General features: G+C 45.3%; 5 protein-coding genes across 7 annotated transcripts; 3 read left to right on the forward strand and 2 right to left on the reverse strand.

Moving 5' to 3' along the window:
- Nucleotides 1-792: 792 nt before the first annotated feature.
- LOC118510086 (protein MEMO1) lies at nucleotides 793-3,339 on the forward strand. The gene is made up of 5 exons (XM_036051497.1): nucleotides 793-1,237; nucleotides 1,408-1,621; nucleotides 1,718-1,868; nucleotides 1,942-2,166; nucleotides 2,239-3,339. The coding sequence occupies exons 2-5, from the start codon at nucleotides 1,567-1,569 to the stop codon at nucleotides 2,693-2,695; spliced, it is 888 nt and encodes a 295-aa protein (XP_035907390.1). The 5' UTR covers nucleotides 793-1,237; nucleotides 1,408-1,566; the 3' UTR covers nucleotides 2,696-3,339.
- A 393-nt stretch (nucleotides 3,340-3,732) lies between these two features.
- On the forward strand, nucleotides 3,733-5,567 carry LOC118510084 (tumor suppressor candidate 3). The gene is made up of 4 exons (XM_036051493.1): nucleotides 3,733-3,998; nucleotides 4,104-4,833; nucleotides 4,901-5,063; nucleotides 5,132-5,567. The coding sequence occupies exons 1-4, from the start codon at nucleotides 3,906-3,908 to the stop codon at nucleotides 5,145-5,147; spliced, it is 1,002 nt and encodes a 333-aa protein (XP_035907386.1). The 5' UTR covers nucleotides 3,733-3,905; the 3' UTR covers nucleotides 5,148-5,567.
- A 22-nt stretch (nucleotides 5,568-5,589) lies between these two features.
- LOC118510079 lies at nucleotides 5,590-10,039 on the reverse strand. The gene is made up of 5 exons (XM_036051488.1): nucleotides 9,536-10,039; nucleotides 9,034-9,465; nucleotides 8,478-8,972; nucleotides 7,216-8,413; nucleotides 5,590-7,144 (listed from the first exon to the last, which is right to left on the reverse strand). Exons 2-5 carry the CDS (start codon nucleotides 9,400-9,402, stop codon nucleotides 5,796-5,798), a joined length of 3,411 nt encoding a protein of 1,136 aa, XP_035907381.1. The 5' UTR covers nucleotides 9,403-9,465; nucleotides 9,536-10,039; the 3' UTR covers nucleotides 5,590-5,795.
- Nucleotides 10,040-10,321: 282 nt separating this feature from the next.
- Nucleotides 10,322-18,851, forward strand: LOC118510085 (PI-PLC X domain-containing protein 3). 3 transcript variants are annotated; one of them, XM_036051494.1, is made up of 3 exons: nucleotides 10,322-10,792; nucleotides 15,910-16,253; nucleotides 16,326-18,851. In XM_036051494.1, the coding sequence occupies exons 2-3, from the start codon at nucleotides 16,000-16,002 to the stop codon at nucleotides 17,059-17,061; spliced, it is 990 nt and encodes a 329-aa protein (XP_035907387.1). In that variant the 5' UTR covers nucleotides 10,322-10,792; nucleotides 15,910-15,999; the 3' UTR covers nucleotides 17,062-18,851. The 3 variants fall into 3 exon arrangements, with proteins under 3 accessions (XP_035907387.1, XP_035907388.1, XP_035907389.1); XM_036051495.1 differs by lacking the exon at nucleotides 10,322-10,792 and adding an exon at nucleotides 10,887-10,993; XM_036051496.1 differs by lacking the exon at nucleotides 10,322-10,792 and adding an exon at nucleotides 11,835-11,980.
- Nucleotides 18,852-19,990: 1,139 nt separating this feature from the next.
- On the reverse strand, nucleotides 19,991-22,343 carry LOC118510083 (coiled-coil domain-containing protein 47). Its single transcript, XM_036051491.1, has 5 exons — nucleotides 22,204-22,343; nucleotides 22,104-22,140; nucleotides 21,033-21,968; nucleotides 20,595-20,939; nucleotides 19,991-20,519 (listed from the first exon to the last, which is right to left on the reverse strand). Exons 3-5 carry the CDS (start codon nucleotides 21,942-21,944, stop codon nucleotides 20,280-20,282), a joined length of 1,497 nt encoding a protein of 498 aa, XP_035907384.1. The 5' UTR covers nucleotides 21,945-21,968; nucleotides 22,104-22,140; nucleotides 22,204-22,343; the 3' UTR covers nucleotides 19,991-20,279.
- Nucleotides 22,344-22,349: the final 6 nt, after the last annotated feature.

A 22,349-nucleotide genomic window follows, 5' to 3' on the forward strand; every position in this document is an offset into this window, starting at 1 on the left:
AATGTTACTACAATGTTTGGTAAAAGACTCGAGAAGGCCCCCCCTAGAATCTTTTGTGTGTAGCACTGTGGCTTGTCATTTTTGTTGTACAGTGGAATTTCTGTATGGTCAAAACCCATTTGATGTAAACATTGTGCATTGTTCCTTAATACTGTTAATAGACAGTGAATAGAACTTGATAAAATACATTGTAACAAGTGGTTTGAGATTATGATATTCTTATGTTTCCTCCTTTGCTGAATATCAATGCAAGGTAACAAGTATTCATCGAATTACTGTTCCGTTACCGTCCGAGAACGCCGTGCATGTTTTAGGCCCGATTGTTCACCCCTAGTGCGACTGAAAACTAGTACGAAGCCCCTGTAACCCAAAATGAATGGTAGGGTTAGCGGAGAGGGGATTTTAATCAAATAATAACAATATTTTATTCGACTTTCTTCAACCAATTTTGACCACACTGAAAGCACACTGAAAGCTCACTGTGAAGCTCTCGCAACGTGTACTGCGGATTGCATACCTTTAGGCGTAAATCCTACAGCGCCTAACAAATTTTGTCAGGGGGGGGCCTTCTCGAGTCTTTTACCCAATGTTTGTCACTGCTTCTGAGTTTTATTCAGTTCGCTTAGCACCGCTTCAACAGATTATTGAATAAATTAGCTTAATTGTTTCATTGTTGAAGTAAACGACATTTTATTTCAATATTTTGTCGTTCCACCTTCTTAACAAAACAACTTAACACAGCTAGAAGTTTTCAACTGACGAGCATACTCTGCCTCACCTGTTTTACACACACACATGCGTGCATACACGCACACACCATTGGAGCGTTTTGACAGTCTGTAAACCAAAAACAAACAGTTTCAGTGTGAAATAATCGCAGTTTAATGCCGTTTTCTGCTGTTACTTCTTGTAAAAGTTAACATTCTGCACGCGTTGTACGGAATGTTGAGCAAGAGCTAGTTCCAGCTGCGCCAAACAGTACATTTCTGGTCGATAAACACTGAAATTTCACTGCAACACCCCTCCCGCAACCTCAGCTCCGATCATCTGTCGACGACCTTTGCTTTGTCTGGTAGACTGCAGAGAAAGAGCTCGTCGCTGTTTGGCAAATCCCCGTTTTCAAAAGTTTCATTCAGGGACCAGCAATACGTAATCGAAAATTGCCAGAAAAGTACACAGCAAATCGAGGAGCTGTTCTTGTGCTAAAATTTATTAGTTCGAACGTCTTCGGTTAAAGGTAAACAAAGGGTTTTGTCTGGGGATGTGGGAATGCCGAGCTCCCCCTGGAATCAAGTGTCAAATTACATTTCTTTTGTAAATTCTAAATATACTCTTATCATGTTTGCAAGTACGGAATGAAAAAAACTCTTTTGCATGATGTTTTTGTCTCTTAAACTATATTTCTAGAGTGTTGAAAAATCTGTCTAGACTGCAAGTAAAGCATCCTCCTGCTCCAGCACAAAAGACACTTTCACTCCGTCTAGAAAGTGTATTCCAAGTCAAACAGGGCGTTGTGATATACTACGCGAACCGATCGAAAGGCAGCTAGCTTGCAACTCTCTCCAAATGCCAAATATGTATCGTGAGGCGACGCATGCTGGTAGCTGGTATACGGACTCAGGTAACTATTCTGTATTTTGTTTTATACAACCGTCAACTAATATAATGGTGCCTGTGTGTATACTGTCTAAAATCGTACATTCATTCCAATTCACAGGGGCTGAATTGAACCGTCAGCTTAACGGTTGGTTGAATGATGCAGATCTAACGTTTGGTCCCGCCCGTGCCATTATCGCTCCGCACGCTGGATACCGCTATTGCGGAGCCTGCGGTGCTTGGGCCTATCGACAGATTAGTCCCGCCGTGGTGTAAGTGCAATTCCCACCATTCTCATCCCAATCGTCAGCCCACATCACTGGGTTCCATCTGTCGTCTTTGCAGGAAACGTGTGTTCATTTTGGGTCCTTCGCATCACGTGCGATTGTCTCGCTGTGCCCTTTCGGCTGCCCAATACTGCCGTACGCCCCTATACGATCTGAAGGTGGATCAACAAATCAATAAACAGCTAGAAAGTACTGGCCACTTCAAGTGGATGGATCAAAAGACGGACGAGGATGAGCACAGTATCGAAATGCACCTTCCGTATGTGGCAAAAGTGATGGAAGAGTAAGTTATAACACAATTCAAAACGTATGTAACGCCGCCTTTCTAACTCCACGATCATGATTACTTTGTTAGGTACAGCGATCAGTTTACTATCGTCCCGGTGATGGTCGGTTCAATCAGCAACGAATGGGAAGAAACGTATGGCAAAATCTTTGCCCCATACCTTGCCGACCCGCAGAATTTGTTTGTCATTTCGTCCGACTTTTGCCACTGGGGCCAACGGTTTCGCTACACGTACTACGAGGAAGGTTCCGGTCCGATCTACAAGTGGATCGAAACGCTCGATAAGATGGGCATGGATTTGATAGAAACGCTCAAGGCGGACAGCTTTAGTGAGTACCTACGAAAGTACAACAATACCATCTGCGGGCGCCATCCGATCGGAGTGCTGATGCAATCCGTCGAAGAACTGAAACGCCGTGGTCACCGGATGAGCTTCAAATTCCTGAAATATGACCAAAGCAATCAGTGCTGTGATAAGAAAGACTCCAGCGTGAGCTATGCCTCAGGTTCGCTGATATTTGAGTGAGCTTCTCATATTCTCATCTCTATCGCTTTGCGACGAATGAACGTGCTAATCGGCCGCGTGTGCTTCACCGCTCTACGGTATGTGGCACGTCCACGTTAGTGTCATTTGCATTCTCTATCCGGTGGTCTGCCACGATGCACGTTTTCATTCGAATGTTTTGTGTGGGTGTGTGTGTGTGTTTTTAATTCTTTTTATATCAGCTTAAATGGCACACTTTCATTTGTTTCTCATTTAAAATATAATTATAAGATACGCGATTTTATTGATAAAGAAAGCAGAACAAACAATCTTTAATTTAAAATGGCAAATTAAAAACTTTTTTTTATTTCGATTCAAGCGAATTTCATTTTGTGCGCCCATTCTGAATACGATGTATCATTGAAATAAAAGAAAGGAAAGTTTTCCTATCCCAGAGTAAAAGAAAGCAACAATATCCCATTCTTTTAAATCATGTAGAATTACAAAAACATTTTAGGAGGGTAAAAATAAGGAGTGAATAGGTACAATTTAAGTTCTGGAGAAAAACAAGATTTTTTTTTAAGACTTAAGTCCTTAATTTGCGACGTAGTGCATAACAATAAAAGGGTAATACAAACATGTGTCTAATCCAATCAAAACGCGGATAAAATATGACCGCATCTGAATCGAATATTTTACTTATTGATGTTATACTTGGAGGACTTCTGCAAGAGTGCTCAACATAAAATTGATCATTCCGGTGCAAGCAGTCATGCTTTTAGGAGCATATCACGCCGTGATTCTACGGACGCATTCAACTTCATCATTCCACCTCAATTTGGGACTAAAAGCAATTTAATTATTCAAAAGTTCAACATCTATTATCCACCGGTCCCACGATCGACTGCAAGCATCAGAAATTGATTTTTTTTAAGTTCTTGCAATACTGTTAACATGATCCTCCGTACTTGTAGATACTCTCACTCGTCTTCCTCCTATCGCTTTCTCTCTTTTTTCTTTCTTTCTTTCTCTCTCTCTCTCTCTTTTTCTCACCATGTTTCATTCAAACAAATCAGAATGTGGTGAAAAGCTCCGCCAAACTCACCTAATGTAAATGTCAGCTTGACAGGCAACGATTTGTTTGGTACACGTCATAATTGTCATTTCGTGCCGAAAAGCAACATCACAGGAAAGATCAATTCAAGCTGATAGCTGAATCTCTTCGTGCTGTATTTGCCAAATCGCTGGCAAAATGAAGATCCTCATTAAAATAGCCGTACTAACGGCCATATCGCTGTGCCTGTTACATCTGGTTAACAGCCAATCTTCCAAAAATGCCCGAAGCGTAAGTATACTGGACCGGCACCAACCGGACTTCCAACGAGACGTGGTGACGTCGATGTTTATGCTTCCATCGATCTAATCCGTTGTTTCTTTGGTTTCCATTTAGCAAGGACAACAGTCCCTTTCGGAAAAGGTTCAGCAACTGCTGGACATGAACACCAAGCGTTCGGTGCTCCGGTTCAATGGCAACAAGTTCCGGGACTTTGTCAAGTCCGCGCCCCGAAACTATTCGATCGTCGTGATGTTTACGGCGATGGCACCCGCCCGGCAATGCGTGATTTGTCGGCACGCCCATGACGAGTACACGATTGTGGCCAACTCGTACCGCTACTCGCAAACCTACTCCAACAAGCTGTTCTTTGCCATGGTAGACTTTGACGAAGGCTCGGACGTGTTTCAGATGCTGCGGCTCAACACGGCGCCCGTGTTCATTCACTTCCCTCCGAAGGGAAAACCAAAACCGGCCGACACGATGGACATCCAGCGGGTGGGAGTGTCGGCGGAAGTGATCGGAAAATGGATCCAGGAGCGAACCGATATCCAGATCCGCATTTTCCGTCCACCGAACTATTCGGCGACTGTCGCGATACTGATGTTGACGCTGTTTGTCGGTGGTTTCCTTTACCTGCGCCGGAACAATCTCGACTTTCTGTACAACAAGCAGATGTGGGCGCTGGTTGCGGTGGTGTTCTGCTTCGCGATGGTCTCGGGACAGATGTGGAACCACATCCGCAGCCCACCATTCGTGCACAAAAGTCAAAACGGTGGCATCGCGTACATTCACGGATCCTCGCAGGGTCAGCTAGTCATCGAAACGTACATCGTCATGTTTTTGAGTAAGTCGTTTGGCGCACATGGCACAAGATTGCCTTTTGATTTAAATATTTCGTTCCCCAACTACAGATGCAATGATTGTGCTGGGAATGGTGCTGTTGACCGAAGCCGGCTGGCAGAACGATCATCGCAAGAGCAAAGTGACGGCAATCGTCGGCCTGTTTTTGGTCGTTGTCTTTTTCTCGCTAATTCTTTCAATATTCCGTTCCAAAGCGCAAGGATATCCTTACAGGTAAGCCAACCGTACGATTTCTGCTAGATTGCGTAAATTTTCTATCCATTCCATTTTCCTCTTTTCAGCTTCCTATTTAAATGAGAGTTAGAGTAAGCATAGAAAGGAGAAGTCCGTCTAAATTTACCGCCGCGCCAGGTGTGAACACGTTTGATCACAATCATTGGATCTGCAGTTACGTTTTGTGCAATCAAAAGAGGGAGCTAAATTTGCGTTCATTCAACTACTAACTAGTAACATAAACAATTGACGAACACACATAAATAATTGTTGGTACAATCTTACCATCTTTTGGGAATCCTTCTTGCATTAGTAAAGCGATGAGTTTTAGTGCGTACGTTTAGCACGCGTAACTAATTGGTTGAAAACAAAAATAGTAAACGAACAAATAAATCCCCGTAATACTGCTAGCGAAATATTGCTCACAATTCCCACACCCAGCTCCGAGGCCTGAAACCGATAGTGACAAGGGGCGAGGGATTAATAAACGATTCGATCGTCAATGGAAAGACTATTAGAATGTCCCTTAGTTTGACCGTGTATTACTACACGTTGCTGTTTATTGCAGTTTAAATTACAGCGAGCTTCGAGCCTCTCGGTAGAACCGTCCTAAAACAGAGGATAGCAAAATCATTTGTGCAAACCCTGCCCAACATCTGTTGGTAGAATTTTTACTCCCAGTGCTATTCTTCATCACCACGATTTACGGCTTCTGTAAGGCCAGCGGAACCGCTAAACAATCACTATGCTGTTGTTATTTTTCTGTCCATTACTTTTCCGTTTCACTTTCGCTTCTTTCCGTACACTGGCAGATTCCAACTTTTCCTCTCCGGGCAAATCCACCGATAGGCCGCTATCATCCTCATCCACGCTTTTCTCCTGCACGCTTGGAGCGGGTATTTCCATCTTGCCGACGCGCGAATGCGTCTTCTGATGCCTGTTCAAGTCCCCGTGGCAGCGGAACTTTTTATCACATACGTTGCACTGGTGTGGCTTTTCGCCGGTGTGTACCATTCGGTGCGACTGCAGGTACGAACTCGCGCGGAACGCTTTGTTGCAGTACTCGCAGATGAAGTTTTTCTCGTTCGTGTGAATCCGCCGGTGCAGCACGAGCGAGTACCGGCGGGCGAACTCTTTGCCGCAAAAGTCACACTTGTGGCTCTTCTCGTTGGAGTGTTTGGAGATTTTGTGATACTTCAGATCGCCCCACTGCCGGAAGAGATGGCCACATTCTTCACATTTGTACGGCTTTTCCCCGGAGTGCAACCGTTCGTGCACCTTCAGCGCGCTGCAGGTGAAAAAGCATTTCTGGCACGTTTGGCACTGATACGGTCGCTCGCCCGAGTGCTGCAGCTGATGGTAGGTGAATGCCGTTTTGGACTTAAACCACCGGCCACAGTCCGGCACCGTGCATAGGTACTTGTGTAGCTTTGAACTACCTGCACTAGCGTCTAATAGTTCCTTATCGTTTATACACGTTACTTCTTCCTCCTCGTGGTCTGGCACCTCCGCTGCGAAGTGTTCACCAGCCGCGTCAGCTGCATCGTCATCACTAAAATGATGATAATTCGTTAACGGTTGTTCGTCTCGTCGACTCGCGGCGGCTGGCCGGTCTTCTTCTGCTTCGAGCGGTCCTATGCCAGCGGCGAGCTGCATTTGTTCGTATGCATCAGATGCATCTTCGCCGTCCTCATCGTCGATGTCGGAGCTGTGTTCATTTTTCAACAATCTCGCCTTATTGAGGTCCGGTATTTGGCCGCAGTGTGACGATGCGAAGGAAGCTACCGAAATTTTGCTAGCTGTGTTCGTGTTCGACAGTTCAAGGATGGAACCGATCGGTAAACTATCCCTAGAGCATAACGAAGCAGCGTGTGATTCCGGAAGGGCATCAACGCTGGAAAGCAGTGGAAATGGTGTAGTTGAACTGAGTGTTTGTACTGGTTGCATGGGTTGATTGCCAGGAGTTTCGGAATCTCTGGTGGTGGACGCATCCATAGAAGTCACATGCACTAGCTGCCCACAGGTGGAAGAATCTAACGGTTTCAGTAGCGTCGTGTCGGTGGGTCCCGTTGGCAGCAGCTCTACAAAACGAAGAGAAAGGATTAGCAAAATTTACTTACACATTTCTGGTAAGCGTTACTAATCGACGCACCTGTATCATTAAATTGAGTCTTGCTGAGAAGCAGCAGAAAGTTATCACCTCCATTTTGCATGTGAATTTCGTGTGCATCCAGCGTTTCCTCGGGCATCGTTAGGCTGGTCTTCGCTGCGGTCGCCATGGTCCTAACATTTCCGTTCGGAAACCAGGAAGAATCGTTCGCCAGACACAAGTCCTCGTTTGTATCCGTATCAACGGTTTCCTGCACCTTTTGCACCACATTCCGTATGCCTTCCAGCATGTCTTCCGTCTCGCTAAACTCTCCCCCGTTGTCCGAACAATCGAGCACTATCATAGCATCGTTCACAGCCGGATTGTGCAACAGACTTTCCATAGCTGTCGGGCAGGAGGGAACGTTTCTCGACTTTGAGCCGTTTACAATGGCTTTCCCATCACTTCTTTGCGGCTGCCGGTCATCCTCTGCCAGATTGTGCTTTACAGTACGATCGTTCTTCAACTTTTTCGTGTGCTTAACGCGTGGTAATTTGGGCTTTACTTTCTTACCCTCCGTCATGCCTTTTTCCAGTGGAGAAATACTCTCCACTGGTGGCAATTCATCAACGGGTTTAGTGTTGGTTGCATCCGAATTTGCGTGTGACACACCGCTCTCACCAGCCGATGGCGACGGCTCGTAGTGTTGCTTTAGGTGGTTAAAAAATGCTAGCTGATCCTGCACAACGTTTCCGCACAGTTGGCAAGCGAAGGAACTCACAGTTTGCTGTGGAGCAGATATCGGCTTTTGTACTGTTTTTGACGAGCTGCTTTTCACGGTACTGGGGCGCTGCAGAGCACCGGGATCGCGGTAATTTGGTTCGGGCTCACCGGCAGGTTGCGATAGCTGCATACCTGCTAGTATCATAGATTGATCCATTTCGGAAGCTCCGTTACAGATGCCTTCCTTCGTATCGCCCAGTTTCTTTGCCAGCCGCTTTTTGTGGGGTAAATTCATATTGCCGAGCATGGCGCCGGATGAACTTTCCAGCGATGCAACACATTCCACGATTTCTTCGTCGTGCGTGCGGGCTTCACAATCGACCATGCCTGTACCGGTTTCCTTCGGGACAGCTAAATTGTCAGCCATGGAAAACGTCGTTCGTTGATTATGCGATATGAGCGACGGCAGAGTCGTGCAGGAATAGAATCGCTTAGGAGATTCGTTTAATCCTAACGAGCTGATGCTCATCGTTGTACTCTGAAAGAGAGGATAAAGCTGACTTCACGTTGCTAAAAGAGTTTTCATTGAAGCTTGTACTTACACTATGCACGTCCGTCGATACTGGTGCTGAGGATGATGCGATGGGAAGGATGGAATTACTGTGACTGTACACCTTTATCGCCACATCAACCGGGTGTAGAGTACTCATACCAGCGGCCGCCGATTCTGGGTGTCCTAGCGAGGGTAGCTGCTGGGAGTTTGACATCTCCACAACACTCTGATGAGGGTGCAAATGTCCTTGCGTTTGGTGCTGTAGATGGAGGTGTGAACTGGTAGGGTGTGGAAGACTGTAGTGATGATGTTGTTGCTGCTGCTGCTGCTGCTCTCCATGCTGTTGATGCGCATTGCCAGACACAAGCGTGTTAGCCGTTACGTCGAACCCGTCTGCTCCAGAACCGCTGGCATGCAGTGGAAAATGTACGTAACTATCGATCGTGCTCGCGATCTGTGCCAATCCATTGCTCATTGGCGATGAAGATTGGCCCATATTTATCATCTTATCGTAGGACGACAGAGTACTGAAGCCCGGAATATCCTAAAACAGAGTAGTAAGGTGTGTGATGAGAGAAGTTTTTATTTTTCAACCCGCAACAAACCTTTGATCCGGATGCATCATTGCTCGATTCACTGATCAGCGTATGCAATTCATCTGCGGTTAGAGGCCGATACTGATGTTCCAAGAGTGCAGATTGCATACTGCCAATGATGTTGTTCGGAGGAGCCGTGCTTGAAACGGAATTGATGTAATCATTCAGTAAATTTGCGGGCAGCTGGCTTGACAATAAGTCCGTCCCTAGAAGGGTGGACTCGATGTACTCCTGCTCCCTGCCACTGTGCGACAGGCCTGTGCTCGTTATGAAATGAAGGGGAGCATTGTCGCCGGACTGCATCGTGGTACGAAGCACTCCCTTCGACAAATCTTGATGTCCATCGATGGATCCGCCCAGGTGTTCTAGATGATCCATTTCCTAGCTTTTTAATGCGTGGTACTGTTCCGTGAATGGAGTTGCAGCAGATCACAGTACATTCTGAAAGATATCACAAGAAAACATTATTATTGTACAGGCATTCAAACTTTGTAGAGGGGTATGGACATACCGCACACATCGCCGTTCTCGTATGCATATTAACTCCTGCTTCAGATTAACACTCTATCGGTTCGGAATATTTCGGGGTCTGCCCTTATTGATCATAGTTTACCTAAGCCTTTCTTGTTGATTTATTATGCGGTTCTGATTTACCCATAGCCGGGAAGCTGACCAGAATTATTATTCAGCCGAGCGTAACCAATTGCCATATACGCCCATTCCAAATTTTCAATCCAATGCAATCAAATTACGATAAAAAGGACCTAATCATACAGAGTGGCTCTATCGCAGCTCCGTTTTTCTCTGTTTACACAATCCCTTTTTGGATGGAAGACATAGCTTCTGACTAAAACAATAGGCGTCACCGGTATAGTAAGTATACGTGGAATATGTTGAACAGTGTTAAAAACTTATAAAATAAGGGATTTATTATAAAACTAGATTGTTTGTCTTTCTAAAAATGCAGCACTTGTAAACAATAACTTATTCCAGAAAAAGCTTGTTTTTATTGACACTCTTCGGCTGTCAAAGCGAGATTGAGCTACAAACTGGTGCGGCCACAAAATGCATCTCGTTTGTTCCTTTCTTTTCCTAGTTGAGGTGAACTTAAAAAATTATAAATGAATGCCGAACAATGTTTGCATAATTCATACTTATTTCACCGACCTCTATGAATTAATAAACACAAAGACAATTTTAAACCGTTGCCCAGTAATCGATTGAGCTACAAACCGAGTGACTTCTTCGTGTTGGTGCTTTTCGTGCTATCGCGCTCACACAGGTTGACAGCCACCGAATGTCAAAATAAACGAGCTTTCAAGAACAGCCAGAATCGCAGAAATCCTCGTAAATCGTCCTAAAGCTTGAGTCTCGATATTGACTCTTCTGGAGCTGGGTGCATTAATTTGCCAAAGGACTGTAATCTCATCACAAACGTTATTGTGTGCATTGTTTTACCCAGTGCGGTGCGTGATTTAGTGAAAGTGTTCTACGCCCTGTTCAGTGCGAGAAAATTAGCACTCTCCGTAGTATCTGTTATCAGTGCGTGCAAAAAAAAAGTTTCACACAATGCTAATGCTAATTAGTTGAAGCTATCTTCGGAGACGTGATGTGTAGTCCCTGTGTAAACGCCTGTGAAAACGGACTGCAAAGAGTTTTCTCCATGTTCACATGTGTTGCTTTTCATCTGCGGTGAAATCATTGTGCTTGGAGCAAATTTCCCTAAGGATACCGAAGAAGGGCATCGCGTGAACAGAAACAACAAAAGGTTAGTTGCTTTCGGAGGCAAAGCTTTGTTTACGGTACCTTATAGAGATCGTATTGCACGGGTATGGAAAAGCCATCTGAATCAATTTTGTTTACTCCGTTCAGTGTAAATTCCGGATTAAAGTGTGTGAACGCACACACTAATTTAATGGTTTAAAAGTTTTAGTTGTGAACGGTAGAAAAAAAAGGGCCAGATCTCGAGGTAAGGATTCGTCATTTTGCTTCTTTGATGCTAGTCGGTATCCCTGGAGGATATTGCATGGTAGGAAAAACATCCTCGGGCATGCATAGAATAAGCAGAGATCAAAGCAGGCGGCGGTAATCGTCTGAAAACAAATACACACACACAGATATGTATACAGAGAGGACTCCACAAAATCATGCATGTTTTGCAATGCGGTAGAATCGCTTAGAACAAGGAAAGGAATGATTGGGAAACTCTTGGAAATGGCTTGGAACCAGAGTGTTGAAAACACGGCACAGATACCGTCGGCATTGCCAAACATGACAAACAGCCGTGTGGCCGCATCCTTGCTCCCGATTCGGACCATGAATGCCTTTCGGAAAGCAACGATCAACAATGCCATGCCAAAAATGCGGCAATCATTTAGTGCGAATTGAGTGCAGTGTGCGTGTGCTACTGGCCCATGCAGCTCCGCGAGTGCGTATCGATTGAACAACACACAGCACACAGCAACATCCGACACACAAAATGCAGCCCGGCCAGAGGAACAAAGAAATGTTTGCGAAAACCGAAACTCGTACGTCAGCCAGCCAGCACAGCAGCCATTGGGCAACAGCAAAAAAGAGGCTTTCGTAATGATATATGGCCCCAATAGAAGCTGGCAGGCCGGGAGGCACCCGATTTCGACTCGCTTCCCCCAACCGACGGTTAGGGTGACGCTTTTAGATATTGGTTTTGTATTCCGCTTTTGCGTAACAACACGCGCTCTCCGCCGCGTGCGTACGGAGGACGCATTTGGCAGATGCGGATGGCGTGCTGTACGGCTGCAAAACGTTAACCACATTTCGCCAGTCGATATCGTGTGCGGGGCCAGTCCGTACATCCGTGCGTCGGTTGTTAATTGTCGTTGGCAGGAAATTCAATTATCAGCCACCGTGCACAGGGCTGTGTGCAGCGATTCTCGAGCGACAGCGCGACCGTGTGTAGCCGGGTAGCCGATAGTTGGTTGGTTCTACGCTGTTAATTTGTTTTTCGTTAATTTCTTTTTGTAAAGGCGATTCGTACAGCACACTTCTCTACGATATGGTGTTTTCTGTGTTCGCTTTCACTATTGAACTGAAAATTTTAAATAATTTACATCGAGTGTCTCTGGCGAAAGTTGATAGAAACAGTAGGTTCTTCAACCTTCGTTCATCTGTGCTGTGCGTTATCAGTGGGAGGGAACGAGTGACAACTTATATACTCCCTCATCATGACCTTGATCTCATTCATTGCACACGATAGCAGGGCTTTGTGGTCTAGACATCAATTTTCTAAAATGCATGTATCGTTCGGCAGAAGCCACACTGGGGGAAGCTACGTTCTGGTGACGTTCTGGCATTGCACTCATTTGCGAGTTACAGTACCAACAATCACACATGATAAGATGAAACAGACGATAAAGGGAGAAGAGTTTAGTGTGGAAAGGTATTGTTCCATATCTACAAACAAATATTCTGTGACTTCCGTTCCTTTTTTAGTATCATAAGAACAGTCAAGCCTTGCTCTTGCTTTTGGGTGGCGAATAAGTACTCATTCTGATTGAACAAATATGGATGCGTCTTTTCCTATCTCCATTCGATAAACGGACAATAGTGTTAGGCCGATGCCACATGGTTCCATTCAAATGGATCTAACGGAATCCAATAGAAATATTTGTTTTAAAAATCAAATTTTTATTAAATATTATCAAATGTAAGGTAATAATTTCAACTTCCGGTTATACATATGTGTGTTAAGTACTGCGTGTCATCTATTTTTATCAATAAGACGCCGGAAGCTAGAACACATCTCGGGTCTCGGAAATCGGCCGCCACGTGCGTTTCATAACAGACCTCAGGGTCTTCACAATAGGGCGAGATGATTTGGAGGCTTGTACTTCATCACATGCCCATATTGAAAAATATAATGGGTTTTGAGTCGGGCTGCTAGGGCGGGGACACATCTTTGGGGAAAAACTTCTTGTTTGTTCTTAAGTTTGTTTGTTTGATAAGTTAACCTACACCAATGGTGAAGCAATTGGATCTTTAAAATTCCGACATACACTTTGGGATTCATTTCAATTCTATCGACAATTAAAACAGCCTTTATTTTGTAACGATTGAACGTCACCAAGCCAAGCTTACGATATGTTGGACTATTGATTCGATGCTGAACAGTCTGTATCATTTGAGCAGGATTTTCACGAAAACAGGAATCTCCTGGGTCTTTTCTTGTGGAAGCAATTTCTCTGAAAAAGTGTTGGAAGTTGGATTTAAAACTTCTTTCAAGGTTCTACGATTTTTCCTTGTACCGTTTCCAAACCAATCGTATCACGGTTGGCGTATGCGCTATCGTTGGATCTGAACTTCCCTACTATCGTTGCGTAGGACCATCTCCTGGAAATTGCTTGATGCGGTAAACTGTGACCAAATGACATCCTACTAGCTATTCGATGTTCTTGGATGTGTTCTGGACAGGCAACTCCTACAACCATTTCGTATCATACCACCAGCCAGCTAAAATATTAAAAAACTAAACTAAAAAACAAAATTATCTCATCTTTATTGTACTTTAGTTTACAATCCACATCGTGTGTAAAGTAAACGATATGTATGAGTTGCAAAATTCCCCGGACGAAATCTGAAATCATGAGTGTACAGAAGGATTGAGAACCCTGTACAGTCGGTCGGTCGGTATTGTTTCTTGATCCCGGTTCCGAAGCCTTTTCCGCGAGCTTGCAAATCAATCATACCAAGCAAACAATCCACTGGAGGAGAGCATCATTCACATTGTGATTGCATCTTTAAATATTCAGCAATGTTTCGAATTCCGAAATCGAAGCAATACGCAGTAATTGTTTGCGTGTTTGTGTTCGGGGTTGCTGTTCAATTCCAATAATGAGACATACGCAAAATACAATGTACTTTATAAATACATTTATTTATGCTTATTGTAGACTTCTAGAATCTGGCGCACCATCATCCTTGGGCACTTTACCTCGAAAGCTTCTGGCTAGCCATTCCGTTGCCTTCCTTGGCTTACCGGGCATACAGTATCGGGCGGGATACTTAATCCTGCCAACCGGGGAAACGATACTGATGGGATTGAATTCCGATCCTTTCGTGCTAGAAACCGTTGTGACCAGCAGCAGTGACTTTGAAGCGTAAACCGGGCAACCGGGTTTTGTTTTGCTTTCGTCCCTTTCGGTTGCCAAAGAAGAAGAAGAAGTTAATTAGAATATCCCATTTGTGCCATTTTAAAGTACACCGGCGAGGAAATGGCGGAAAGCGTAACGGATCCAATTTAGCTTCCTAATCGTTCGTATCCTCCACCATCGTTCGCCGCGCCCTTCGCATTCGCCCAACCAGCTATCCAATGCCCCCTCCCTGTGGGGAGACGACCCATGAACCACAAGCAGGATGCCAGAAGCAAGGGCAAGGGCAATTGTTTTGAATGCTTTTCCAGCGAAAGCAGGTATTTTTAGTGCCGCTGCTGTCGTCGTGCTGGCTGGCGTGCTGGCTGGCTGGCTGGCTGGGCGGGTGGTGACCCGGCCCCCTTTCTCAACCATGTTTTGTGCGTTGTCAAAACACGCGTGCTAGCCTAATTATAAGTTTTACCGTACAACAAGCGGCACGCGAACTGGCTTCCCGGGGGGTAGTGCATAGGTTGAGTTTGCCCGTACCACCCATGGCCGCTGATTTGCAATTATTCATGGCATTGATGCAGATGTTCCTGGAGCTTCTCATGTGCTTGCAGACTACCGTGCTCCAGTTTTTCTTGTTAATGATGGCAAACTTTTGCAGGAATTCTGATTCCGCTGTCCCGTTTCTGTTGTTGGTGTATTGTAGAAATTGTTATTATTGCTCTATGTTATTCCGTACATGATGGCGTCAATGTCGATTTATCGAGACTTTGAGGTTTTTGTGACTTTTCTGAACTAGTGTTCATAGATAAAAGCATATCAAAAGCGCATTGCCATTAGTAGTTCTACAAGTAATGATTTTTTAATGTACCTTCCACAAGGCCAAGGTGACAAGATGAAGAAGATAGGTTAATCTAACCAATGATTAACGAACTGGAATTGAGAAATCCGAACGGGCAAGGATATTGAACACAGGGCTGCAGTCATCAACAGATTCGTTCTAATCCTTCTTTAATGAGCAAAGTCCTATCATTCTCTGGGACTGTTAGTGTCGCAATACATTATGATCTGGAGCATTCCTCTGGCTTATTGGGCTTGTATTTTAGGTTATAATCATTGTATTTTGTTAATGCTTTACTTTCTCCTAGATTAAAGTCCATTCTCTTTTGCATAAAGTATTTTATTTATTGACCAACCGCGCCTCCTCTTTCCTTGAAGACGGCCTAAAAGGACTTTGCGGGTAGGTCGTCTGGTATCTTTCTCATGACATGACCAGCCCAATAGCCCTGGCGAGTCTGATTCGCTGCACGATGTTGAGATCACCGTCGTCAATCTTGTATAGCTCGTCGTCATAGAGGTAGCTCCTCCGTTGTCCTTCCCAACGTAGTGGCCAAAACCCCCTCTACGTCTCGAATGCGGCAGTCGGGGAACTGTAATTGAAGATTTGTGCGTGCTATGAGATTTCTGCACAAATGCACCAGAAACTACTGAGGAAAGTCAATACTTTATCGCCCAGTGGTTTTATCGGTGTGTTGATCCAGGAACATCTTGAGCAAGATGGGTAACTCGCCCAATATCTAAGACGACGTCGTGAAAACCACTCAGGAGAGACAATACTAAGATAGGACGAGGATGAGGGATGCGAACATGAATAACTGAAACCATGAATATTCTTATGTTGTTTAAAGCTAAACATGCTAACGATGGCGCCATGTCTCAGGTCTCAGTTCTTTGCTTGCTATTTATTATCCATTTGCAACTTTCTTTCCAGGACACTTGTGCTTTGTGACGAATCTCGATCCTGCCAAATAAAAGTGAACTCATCCTCCCTGGCGGCAACAGCTCAAACGGATTCAAAAACATGATTGATTTTACGGACGATCTGGAAAACTGGATGGGGCGACTGCCGGCAGAACTGAAGGCAGTACCCATCATCCATTTGGCCATTCCCGGGTCCCATGACGCGATGTCGTACGGCATCAAAAACAAAGCACCGGTCGCACCGGATGCAGATCCGATCGTTGGAACGCTCAACAAGTTCATTCCCTGCGTCGTGCGGCGGTGGGCCGTAACGCAGCGGTACAACATGCTCGAACAGCTCAAGGCAGGCGTACGGTAGGTCACATCACCGACAGCCAGAGCAATGCAAGCAGTCTGTAACTCCCGTGGTCTCTCTCTCCGACACAGGTACTTTGATTTGCGGATCTGCATGAAGCGACCCGAGAACAAGTTTTACTTTGTGCACGGTTTGTTCTGCGAAGAAATCTCGGAACCGCTCGACCAGCTGAAAGAGTTCCTGCGCACACACCCGAAGGAGTTTGTCGTGCTGGACTGTCAGCACTTCTATTCGTTCAACCCGACCGATCACTGCGTCCTGTCGGCGGAGCTGAACCGTATCTTCGACCGAAAGATATACTCGCGCAACGTAAGCGAGCTGAAGGAGTGTACGCTCGAATCGGCGACCGGCAATGGCAAGCAGGTGCTGATCGTGTACCGTAGCGATGCGTGCGTTAACGAGCGCTTTTGGCTGAGCCAGGATTGGCCCACACCCTGGCCGAACGAGATCAACGTGAAGAAGCTGCAGCAGTATCTGGACGATTCGTTGGCCCTGCGGCGCCCCGACACCGGGTTCGTGTCCCAGTGCGTGCTCACGCCCACGGTGCGCTACATCGTGCCTCGGTTCATGTCGTCGTTGCGGTCCACCTGCGCGAAGGTGGTCGACCGGCAGCTGATGGACTGGATCAGGGGTCAAATGCCGGGCAGTTTCGCTGGCGAAGAAAAGCCCCGCACCAATGTGTTTCTGGCCGACTTTATCGACATAGCAGACAATCAGTTTTGTAAGGTGGTGGTCGGACTGAATAGGAAGCTGCTGGAGCAGGAGAACAACAGCACGCACAGCTCACCGTCGAAGAAGAGTTCGTAAAAAGCGGGAGGGCTCCAGCTTTAACGATCGATGGTGGTTCTTTGGTGCGCGACACGGTTTTGTCGTTAGGATTTTTAGGTTTTTAATTTCATCAGCTTTAAGGATTTCTCTTTTTGTTCTACTGTGATATTAATACTTATTCTGTCGATCTCGGTTTCGATGTGAAATTTAATTTCCTCCTAACAAACGGCAACACACACACTAAATTTAGTTTAGGTTCTTAAAAATCTATACTTTCAAACTCGGCGCTGCACGTACATCCGGTAAGCTGGACTACTGGACAGCACGTGTGGACGTGTGATGCTCCCTGGTTTTACTTCTCTCGGTTTATTTATAGAGTCAAAAAAGGCATCCGTACTTCCAAAAGCACTTGAAGCAAAATGAAAGCCGAAACAATCGTTTTACTCAGTGGCAAAGGACAATCGTCAGTGGCAAATGGTACAATACATACTAATGATAATCAGTTCAACAACGTACATACATAACCAGTTTTTTGCACAAAATCTGCACTTTACTGTAAGCGAGGTACCGAAGCCATCGTATGGAGAGGGTAATACAAAAATGTAGTGTAACGCGTAAGGCAAGACAAAGCCAATATATTCTTACATGTTGTTATTTACATTCATGTTTAAATCGCCAGTAACCGGAACGCCGGAATTAAAAGAATGGTTTCAACACACTTTAACATTCTGATTCCGAATACCTCCATCATCACACCCACATGCGTGTAACTACAGTTGCAAGAGTAAAGCAAGCAGGAAGGTGTCTAAATGTGTATAATACACAAACTGGATGATGCATAATCTCCAACATAGTAGATGTCGTTAATGGCGGGCGTGTGTTAAGAGCATTAAGAGTCGGGGAAAGTGGATAGTTAAGCAACAGTCATCTTACCTTTGTTTGATAGAGAAATGCTATAATGTGACAACTACCTTACTCAAACGGGACTAAACTGAACAATGTATACACATCAACGGGACAGGGGCCTACAAGAAAGCAAAGCGAAACGAAAGGATAATCAATCAATCGACGCTACCTGAAGCGCCTCTTTGGAACATTTAACCGTGTTAACTTTCGACACAGGGTGTTGTTAGTGAGCGCTGGGTAGCATCTTAGCCAAAACTAGAGGGTTCTTTAATAAAACATTCACTACTTCCCGTCCAACTCTACTGTAGCGAGACCGGACAGTTCGCGTCTCGGTGGACAGTTTAGGCATAGTCGGATTACAATTGGATTGCAGCAGCAGCAGCAGCAGCATATAACGTATATTATCAATATGTATTATTGTACATGATTGTGGTGTAGCTAGTTTTACCTGACTGATCTATTTTGATAGCAACTCAACAATCAAACTCAACAATCATCACCACACAAGCGCACACTTTCGTAGCATTTATGGACACGGTTGAGATAGAGTTGAGAGAGAGAGAGAGAGAGAGAGATGTGTACGACATGTTGCGACATGTGACTGACAAAAAATACAAAAACGTGTTTAGTGTGTTATCTTTAGCACCGGGGGAAATGGGGGAGAAGGAAAGGAGAAGCAACGCAAGCGAGCATGATTATAATAGCCCACCTATATACATACATATATATGCGATATATATTAGTATTATCTTGCACAATTTGTTAAAAAAAGGTTAACTAACTCAAAAAAACAAATGGCTCAAACGATCGTGAAAGTATGATGCGGCTGTTCAGCATCATCTATGTTGGAGGCACGATACAGGTAATATAAATATATACATTACATATATAGATATTTAACAAAAAAGAAAGAAAGAAACAAAAAAAGCAACAACATTGTACATTGTGTAATTGTGATGTTCAAAGTATATTTGTGACTGTTGGAAACCGTGCGGACTTGCGAAATAGTTGTGAGCAGTTTAAAAAAAAAGATATTGAAAATATACATTTTGCTGGAACAACCGGAGGATAAGAGGTGTATTTTTGTTTTCATTTAATGTTAATAATGAAATTATGCCATTTATTCGCATAAAGAGAAAGTCAAAGTCCAAAAGAAGAAAGACATCTCTTTCAGCTAGTGATGGGCAAACTGAGTCAGAATGATAGAATCACTTAAATCTTAGCATTGAATTAGCACTCACTGCGTTTTAAAACACTCATGAATTAAATAACTCATTGGTGAATAAAATCTCCGTGCCTACTTGCAACTCACCTCACTACGTTCTAACTCACTCATTACGATTCAACTCACTCACTTCGTTTTGTTTTTTCGAGTGAGTTAAAACGTACTGAGTGAGTTGAAACGAATGAGAGAGTTAAAACGTAGTGAGTGTGTTGCTAATCGGTACGGAGAGTTATGTTAATCCTCGGGATTTAACTCTTAAAGAGAGAGAGTATAAGATTTAACTCCTTTGGAATCGGTTTGCGAGCTTCACGAACCGGGTTCCTAATGCAAAGACGCTAATGGTGACGATATTCACATGGAAGGGACGGGTAATAGGACCGTCTTTCCATGCGCAGCTACGGGTAGAATACAAACGGTCATTATCTTAGGGTCCTTGTCGTCCTTGCCGGGTAGAAGGTGGCCGTCATTATCTTCCAAGGGATCTTGTCGTCTAAGGGGCTTTAGATTTTCATCATTAAGCACATCAAGAGAGTCGATTAAGGGACGTCGTGTACCATAAACCTCGTAGTCGTAATGGATCTCATATACCAAAAGATCTTGTCGTCGGATGACTTACGTCCTTTTGCTATACAAGGGTTACCTGTTGGCAAAGGGGTTCAAAAGCCTGGCCTGGGGAAGATTTTCTAAACTTGAGAAGAACAACTCTTGAGACAGGGGCGGTTCTCCGGTGGTACAAGCGATCGCGGTGCCATCCGGACCGTTCCACCTCAAGGAGAACTGACTAGGCAAATGGAAACACTAGAACGGATTAAACTTGTCATATAAGAGGATACAATGTTAAACACTTACCGCAGCAAAGTTTTTTTCCCTACGGATCCAATTTTTCTTTATTCACGTCTACGTCATTCGCCTACTATACGTTGCTTCCTACGTTTGGCCAAATCTGTAGCGCCCGCCCGAAGTGGTGCTTGTGGAAACTCTTCTAAACATTTCTCTCGGTAATGTATTCTCCCCCATGATGCATGATGGGCGCCGTGTTTTTGGCTTTTTTAATGATTTTAGTAAACAATAACGAACTAAAACAAGCAATGCTGAGAGTGTCTCACAACTCTATCGGTACCCCCTACTACAGAGCCTTAATGGAAAGCTGCTTCATCTTGGGCGCCTGCTTCTTTAGCTGGCGCTTCTGCTCCTTCTTTTCCCAGCGTCGCTGTTTCTCCGGATCTTCCTCGGCCAAGATTTTCTCCTTCTCTGCCTTACGCTTCTCTTCGCGGCGCAAAGCGGCCGCTTCGGCACGGGCCTGGTGGGTGCTCTTCATAAACTCTTCCTCAACGGCAGCACGATTCTTGTCCGACTTTGCCTTTGCCTGCAAACACCAACCGATAGTTTTGAGTGAGTGATGGCCGTTTCATGATGTAGCCCGATAGCGCCTTTGTCTTACCTCCTTGGAAAGTTTGAAGCGCCGCACACGATCCATCAGATAAAACACGAGTATTAGCAGTGGTTTCATCTCTTCCAGATCGCCCTTGACGGGCACGTTGAATCCGCAGTGCAGAATACGGCGGACGTCCGGGCGCTTCAGTTGGTTCGGGTCTTCCTGCTGGATCGGACCACTGTACTGATCCGACAGGTGGATGTAGTCGATCAGGTGCGAGTACTTATTTAAAGCTGCTACTACTCTACCATCTAATATACTGGCCGACACCTCGGCAATCTCCGATAACAATGCAAACCCGGGAATATTGTACTTATCCTCGGCCTTGCTGACTAGACAACAGAATTTGTTCTGCGGGATAGAAGTATAAGAAAACAAGTCGTGATTAGCACTCAGGCAATCGCCCAATGGAAGCTTTGCATTCCAGTGCATCAATCTACGTACCAAATCGTTGAGCTCTTTGAACATTTTAGTAGCCTGTTTGCGGCTAGCCACACAGAACACAAAGTTGTCCATCGAGTCCGCCGACAGTTCCACCTTGATATGCAGCTGATCCTGCACCGGCTTCATTATGCCAGCGATCAGTGACACCAGATCCTGTCGTTTGATCATCTTCAGCTCCACCAGCATGCCCTCGCAACAGGTCCGTCCGCTGCACCACAGGGTGTACACACTTTCGCTTTCCTTGTTAAAGCTAAAGGTCGACCCTTCCGTTTCCTTCTTGCCATCGTCGCCGACGAGCGCAAAGTTGTCCTCCAGCAAGGTGCGATGTATCGACAGCCACTGGCTGGCGATGGCCGAGTTCTTCTTGTTGCCAACCAGGTAGTTGGCGAAGTAAGCCATCAAACCGGCCAGCATAAGCATCTCCATCCAGTACGAGTCCCAGTGGGTGCGGAAATGGATCGGCACCTTCGGAATCGTTAGCTTTGGCTCCGCATGCTTCCCGACCGGTTCGCCCTGGCGCAGCAGCTCCTCCTGATCACCGATCGTGCTGGCAAAGCCCTCAAACTCTTCCTCATCTTGGAAGTGTTCAAACTCGCTGTCCTCGTCCTCCACGATACCGTCATCGTCTGCCTGATCGTCATCAATCTCCATAAAGTCTTCACTGTCCTGCGCGGCTGGTACATTCTTCGCCTGTCCCTTGGCCGGTTCACTAGCTTGCCGTCCATCGCCCTGTGCTGCTGGGGCCTGTGCCTGCTGTCCAGCTTGGTGCGGTTCACCCATTACAAACTCATCGTCATCAAAGTCCTCGAATTCGGCAAAATCATTGTCCTCGAGATCCTGTGCAGTTATGTGCTGGGGTGTTAGGCAAAGCACTACCAGCACTAACGCCGCCAGTGGAAGCAGCAGTCGCATGGTGATGGTGGTGTCCGGAAGCTCCTGAAAAAGATTGTGGTGCAAAAATAGGTAATCCCAAAATAAATCACGCATCTGACCTCCGTCCGCAGCTAAGCCAGGAGGAGAAGGAGGCACCACCACCATCAGCCAAGATAATGTTTACGAGCAGACACTTACCACCAGTCAGTCAGTCAGTCGTTCGGTTCCGATGGACCTTAAATCAAGCAATACCTCATTAGCAAACGAGGCCTCAGTGCAGCACGCGACACTAACTTACAATTCAGTCTTATTTCTTTAATGCAATCAAAGCTTAATGATATCGATTCGGGAATTGATGGTTCCAATTGGACTAATCAGGCCGACTGATTTGACGGCTTAAAACAGCAAACTGTTCGCAGTACAATTTGTAGCGGAGAGCACATA

This window comes from Anopheles stephensi, chromosome 3 (assembly GCF_013141755.1).
Source record: "Anopheles stephensi strain Indian chromosome 3, UCI_ANSTEP_V1.0, whole genome shotgun sequence".
Taxonomy (NCBI): domain Eukaryota; kingdom Metazoa; phylum Arthropoda; class Insecta; order Diptera; family Culicidae; genus Anopheles; species Anopheles stephensi.

What these genes read in the sequence shown, in the direction of transcription:
- LOC118510086 (XM_036051497.1), top strand. Translation starts at nt 1,567, where the DNA reads ATGCCAAATATGTATCGTGAGGCGACGCATGCTGGTAGCTGGTATACG. An exon ending in TAGCTGGTATACGGACTCAG is followed by an intron (nt 1,622 to 1,717) that starts GTAACTATTCTG and finishes TCCAATTCACAG; the next exon opens with GGGCTGAATTGAACCGTCAG. An exon ending in CAGATTAGTCCCGCCGTGGT is followed by an intron (nt 1,869 to 1,941) that starts GTAAGTGCAATT and finishes TCGTCTTTGCAG; the next exon opens with GAAACGTGTGTTCATTTTGG.
- LOC118510084 (XM_036051493.1), top strand. Translation starts at nt 3,906, where the DNA reads ATGAAGATCCTCATTAAAATAGCCGTACTAACGGCCATATCGCTGTGC. An exon ending in CTTCCAAAAATGCCCGAAGC is followed by an intron (nt 3,999 to 4,103) that starts GTAAGTATACTG and finishes GTTTCCATTTAG; the next exon opens with CAAGGACAACAGTCCCTTTC. An exon ending in GTACATCGTCATGTTTTTGA is followed by an intron (nt 4,834 to 4,900) that starts GTAAGTCGTTTG and finishes CCCCAACTACAG; the next exon opens with ATGCAATGATTGTGCTGGGA.
- LOC118510083 (XM_036051491.1), bottom strand. Translation starts at nt 21,944, where the DNA reads ATGCGACTGCTGCTTCCACTGGCGGCGTTAGTGCTGGTAGTGCTTTGC. An exon ending in TCAAAGAGCTCAACGATTTG is followed by an intron (nt 20,940 to 21,032) that starts GTACGTAGATTG and finishes TCTATCCCGCAG; the next exon opens with AACAAATTCTGTTGTCTAGT. An exon ending in GCTTCAAACTTTCCAAGGAG is followed by an intron (nt 20,520 to 20,594) that starts GTAAGACAAAGG and finishes TGGTGTTTGCAG; the next exon opens with GCAAAGGCAAAGTCGGACAA.
- LOC118510079 (XM_036051488.1), bottom strand. Translation starts at nt 9,402, where the DNA reads ATGGATCATCTAGAACACCTGGGCGGATCCATCGATGGACATCAAGAT. An exon ending in TATCGACGGACGTGCATAGT is followed by an intron (nt 8,414 to 8,477) that starts GTAAGTACAAGC and finishes CCTCTCTTTCAG; the next exon opens with AGTACAACGATGAGCATCAG. An exon ending in GACTCAATTTAATGATACAG is followed by an intron (nt 7,145 to 7,215) that starts GTGCGTCGATTA and finishes TTCGTTTTGTAG; the next exon opens with AGCTGCTGCCAACGGGACCC.
- LOC118510085 (XM_036051494.1), top strand. Translation starts at nt 16,000, where the DNA reads ATGATTGATTTTACGGACGATCTGGAAAACTGGATGGGGCGACTGCCG. An exon ending in CAGCTCAAGGCAGGCGTACG is followed by an intron (nt 16,254 to 16,325) that starts GTAGGTCACATC and finishes TCTCCGACACAG; the next exon opens with GTACTTTGATTTGCGGATCT.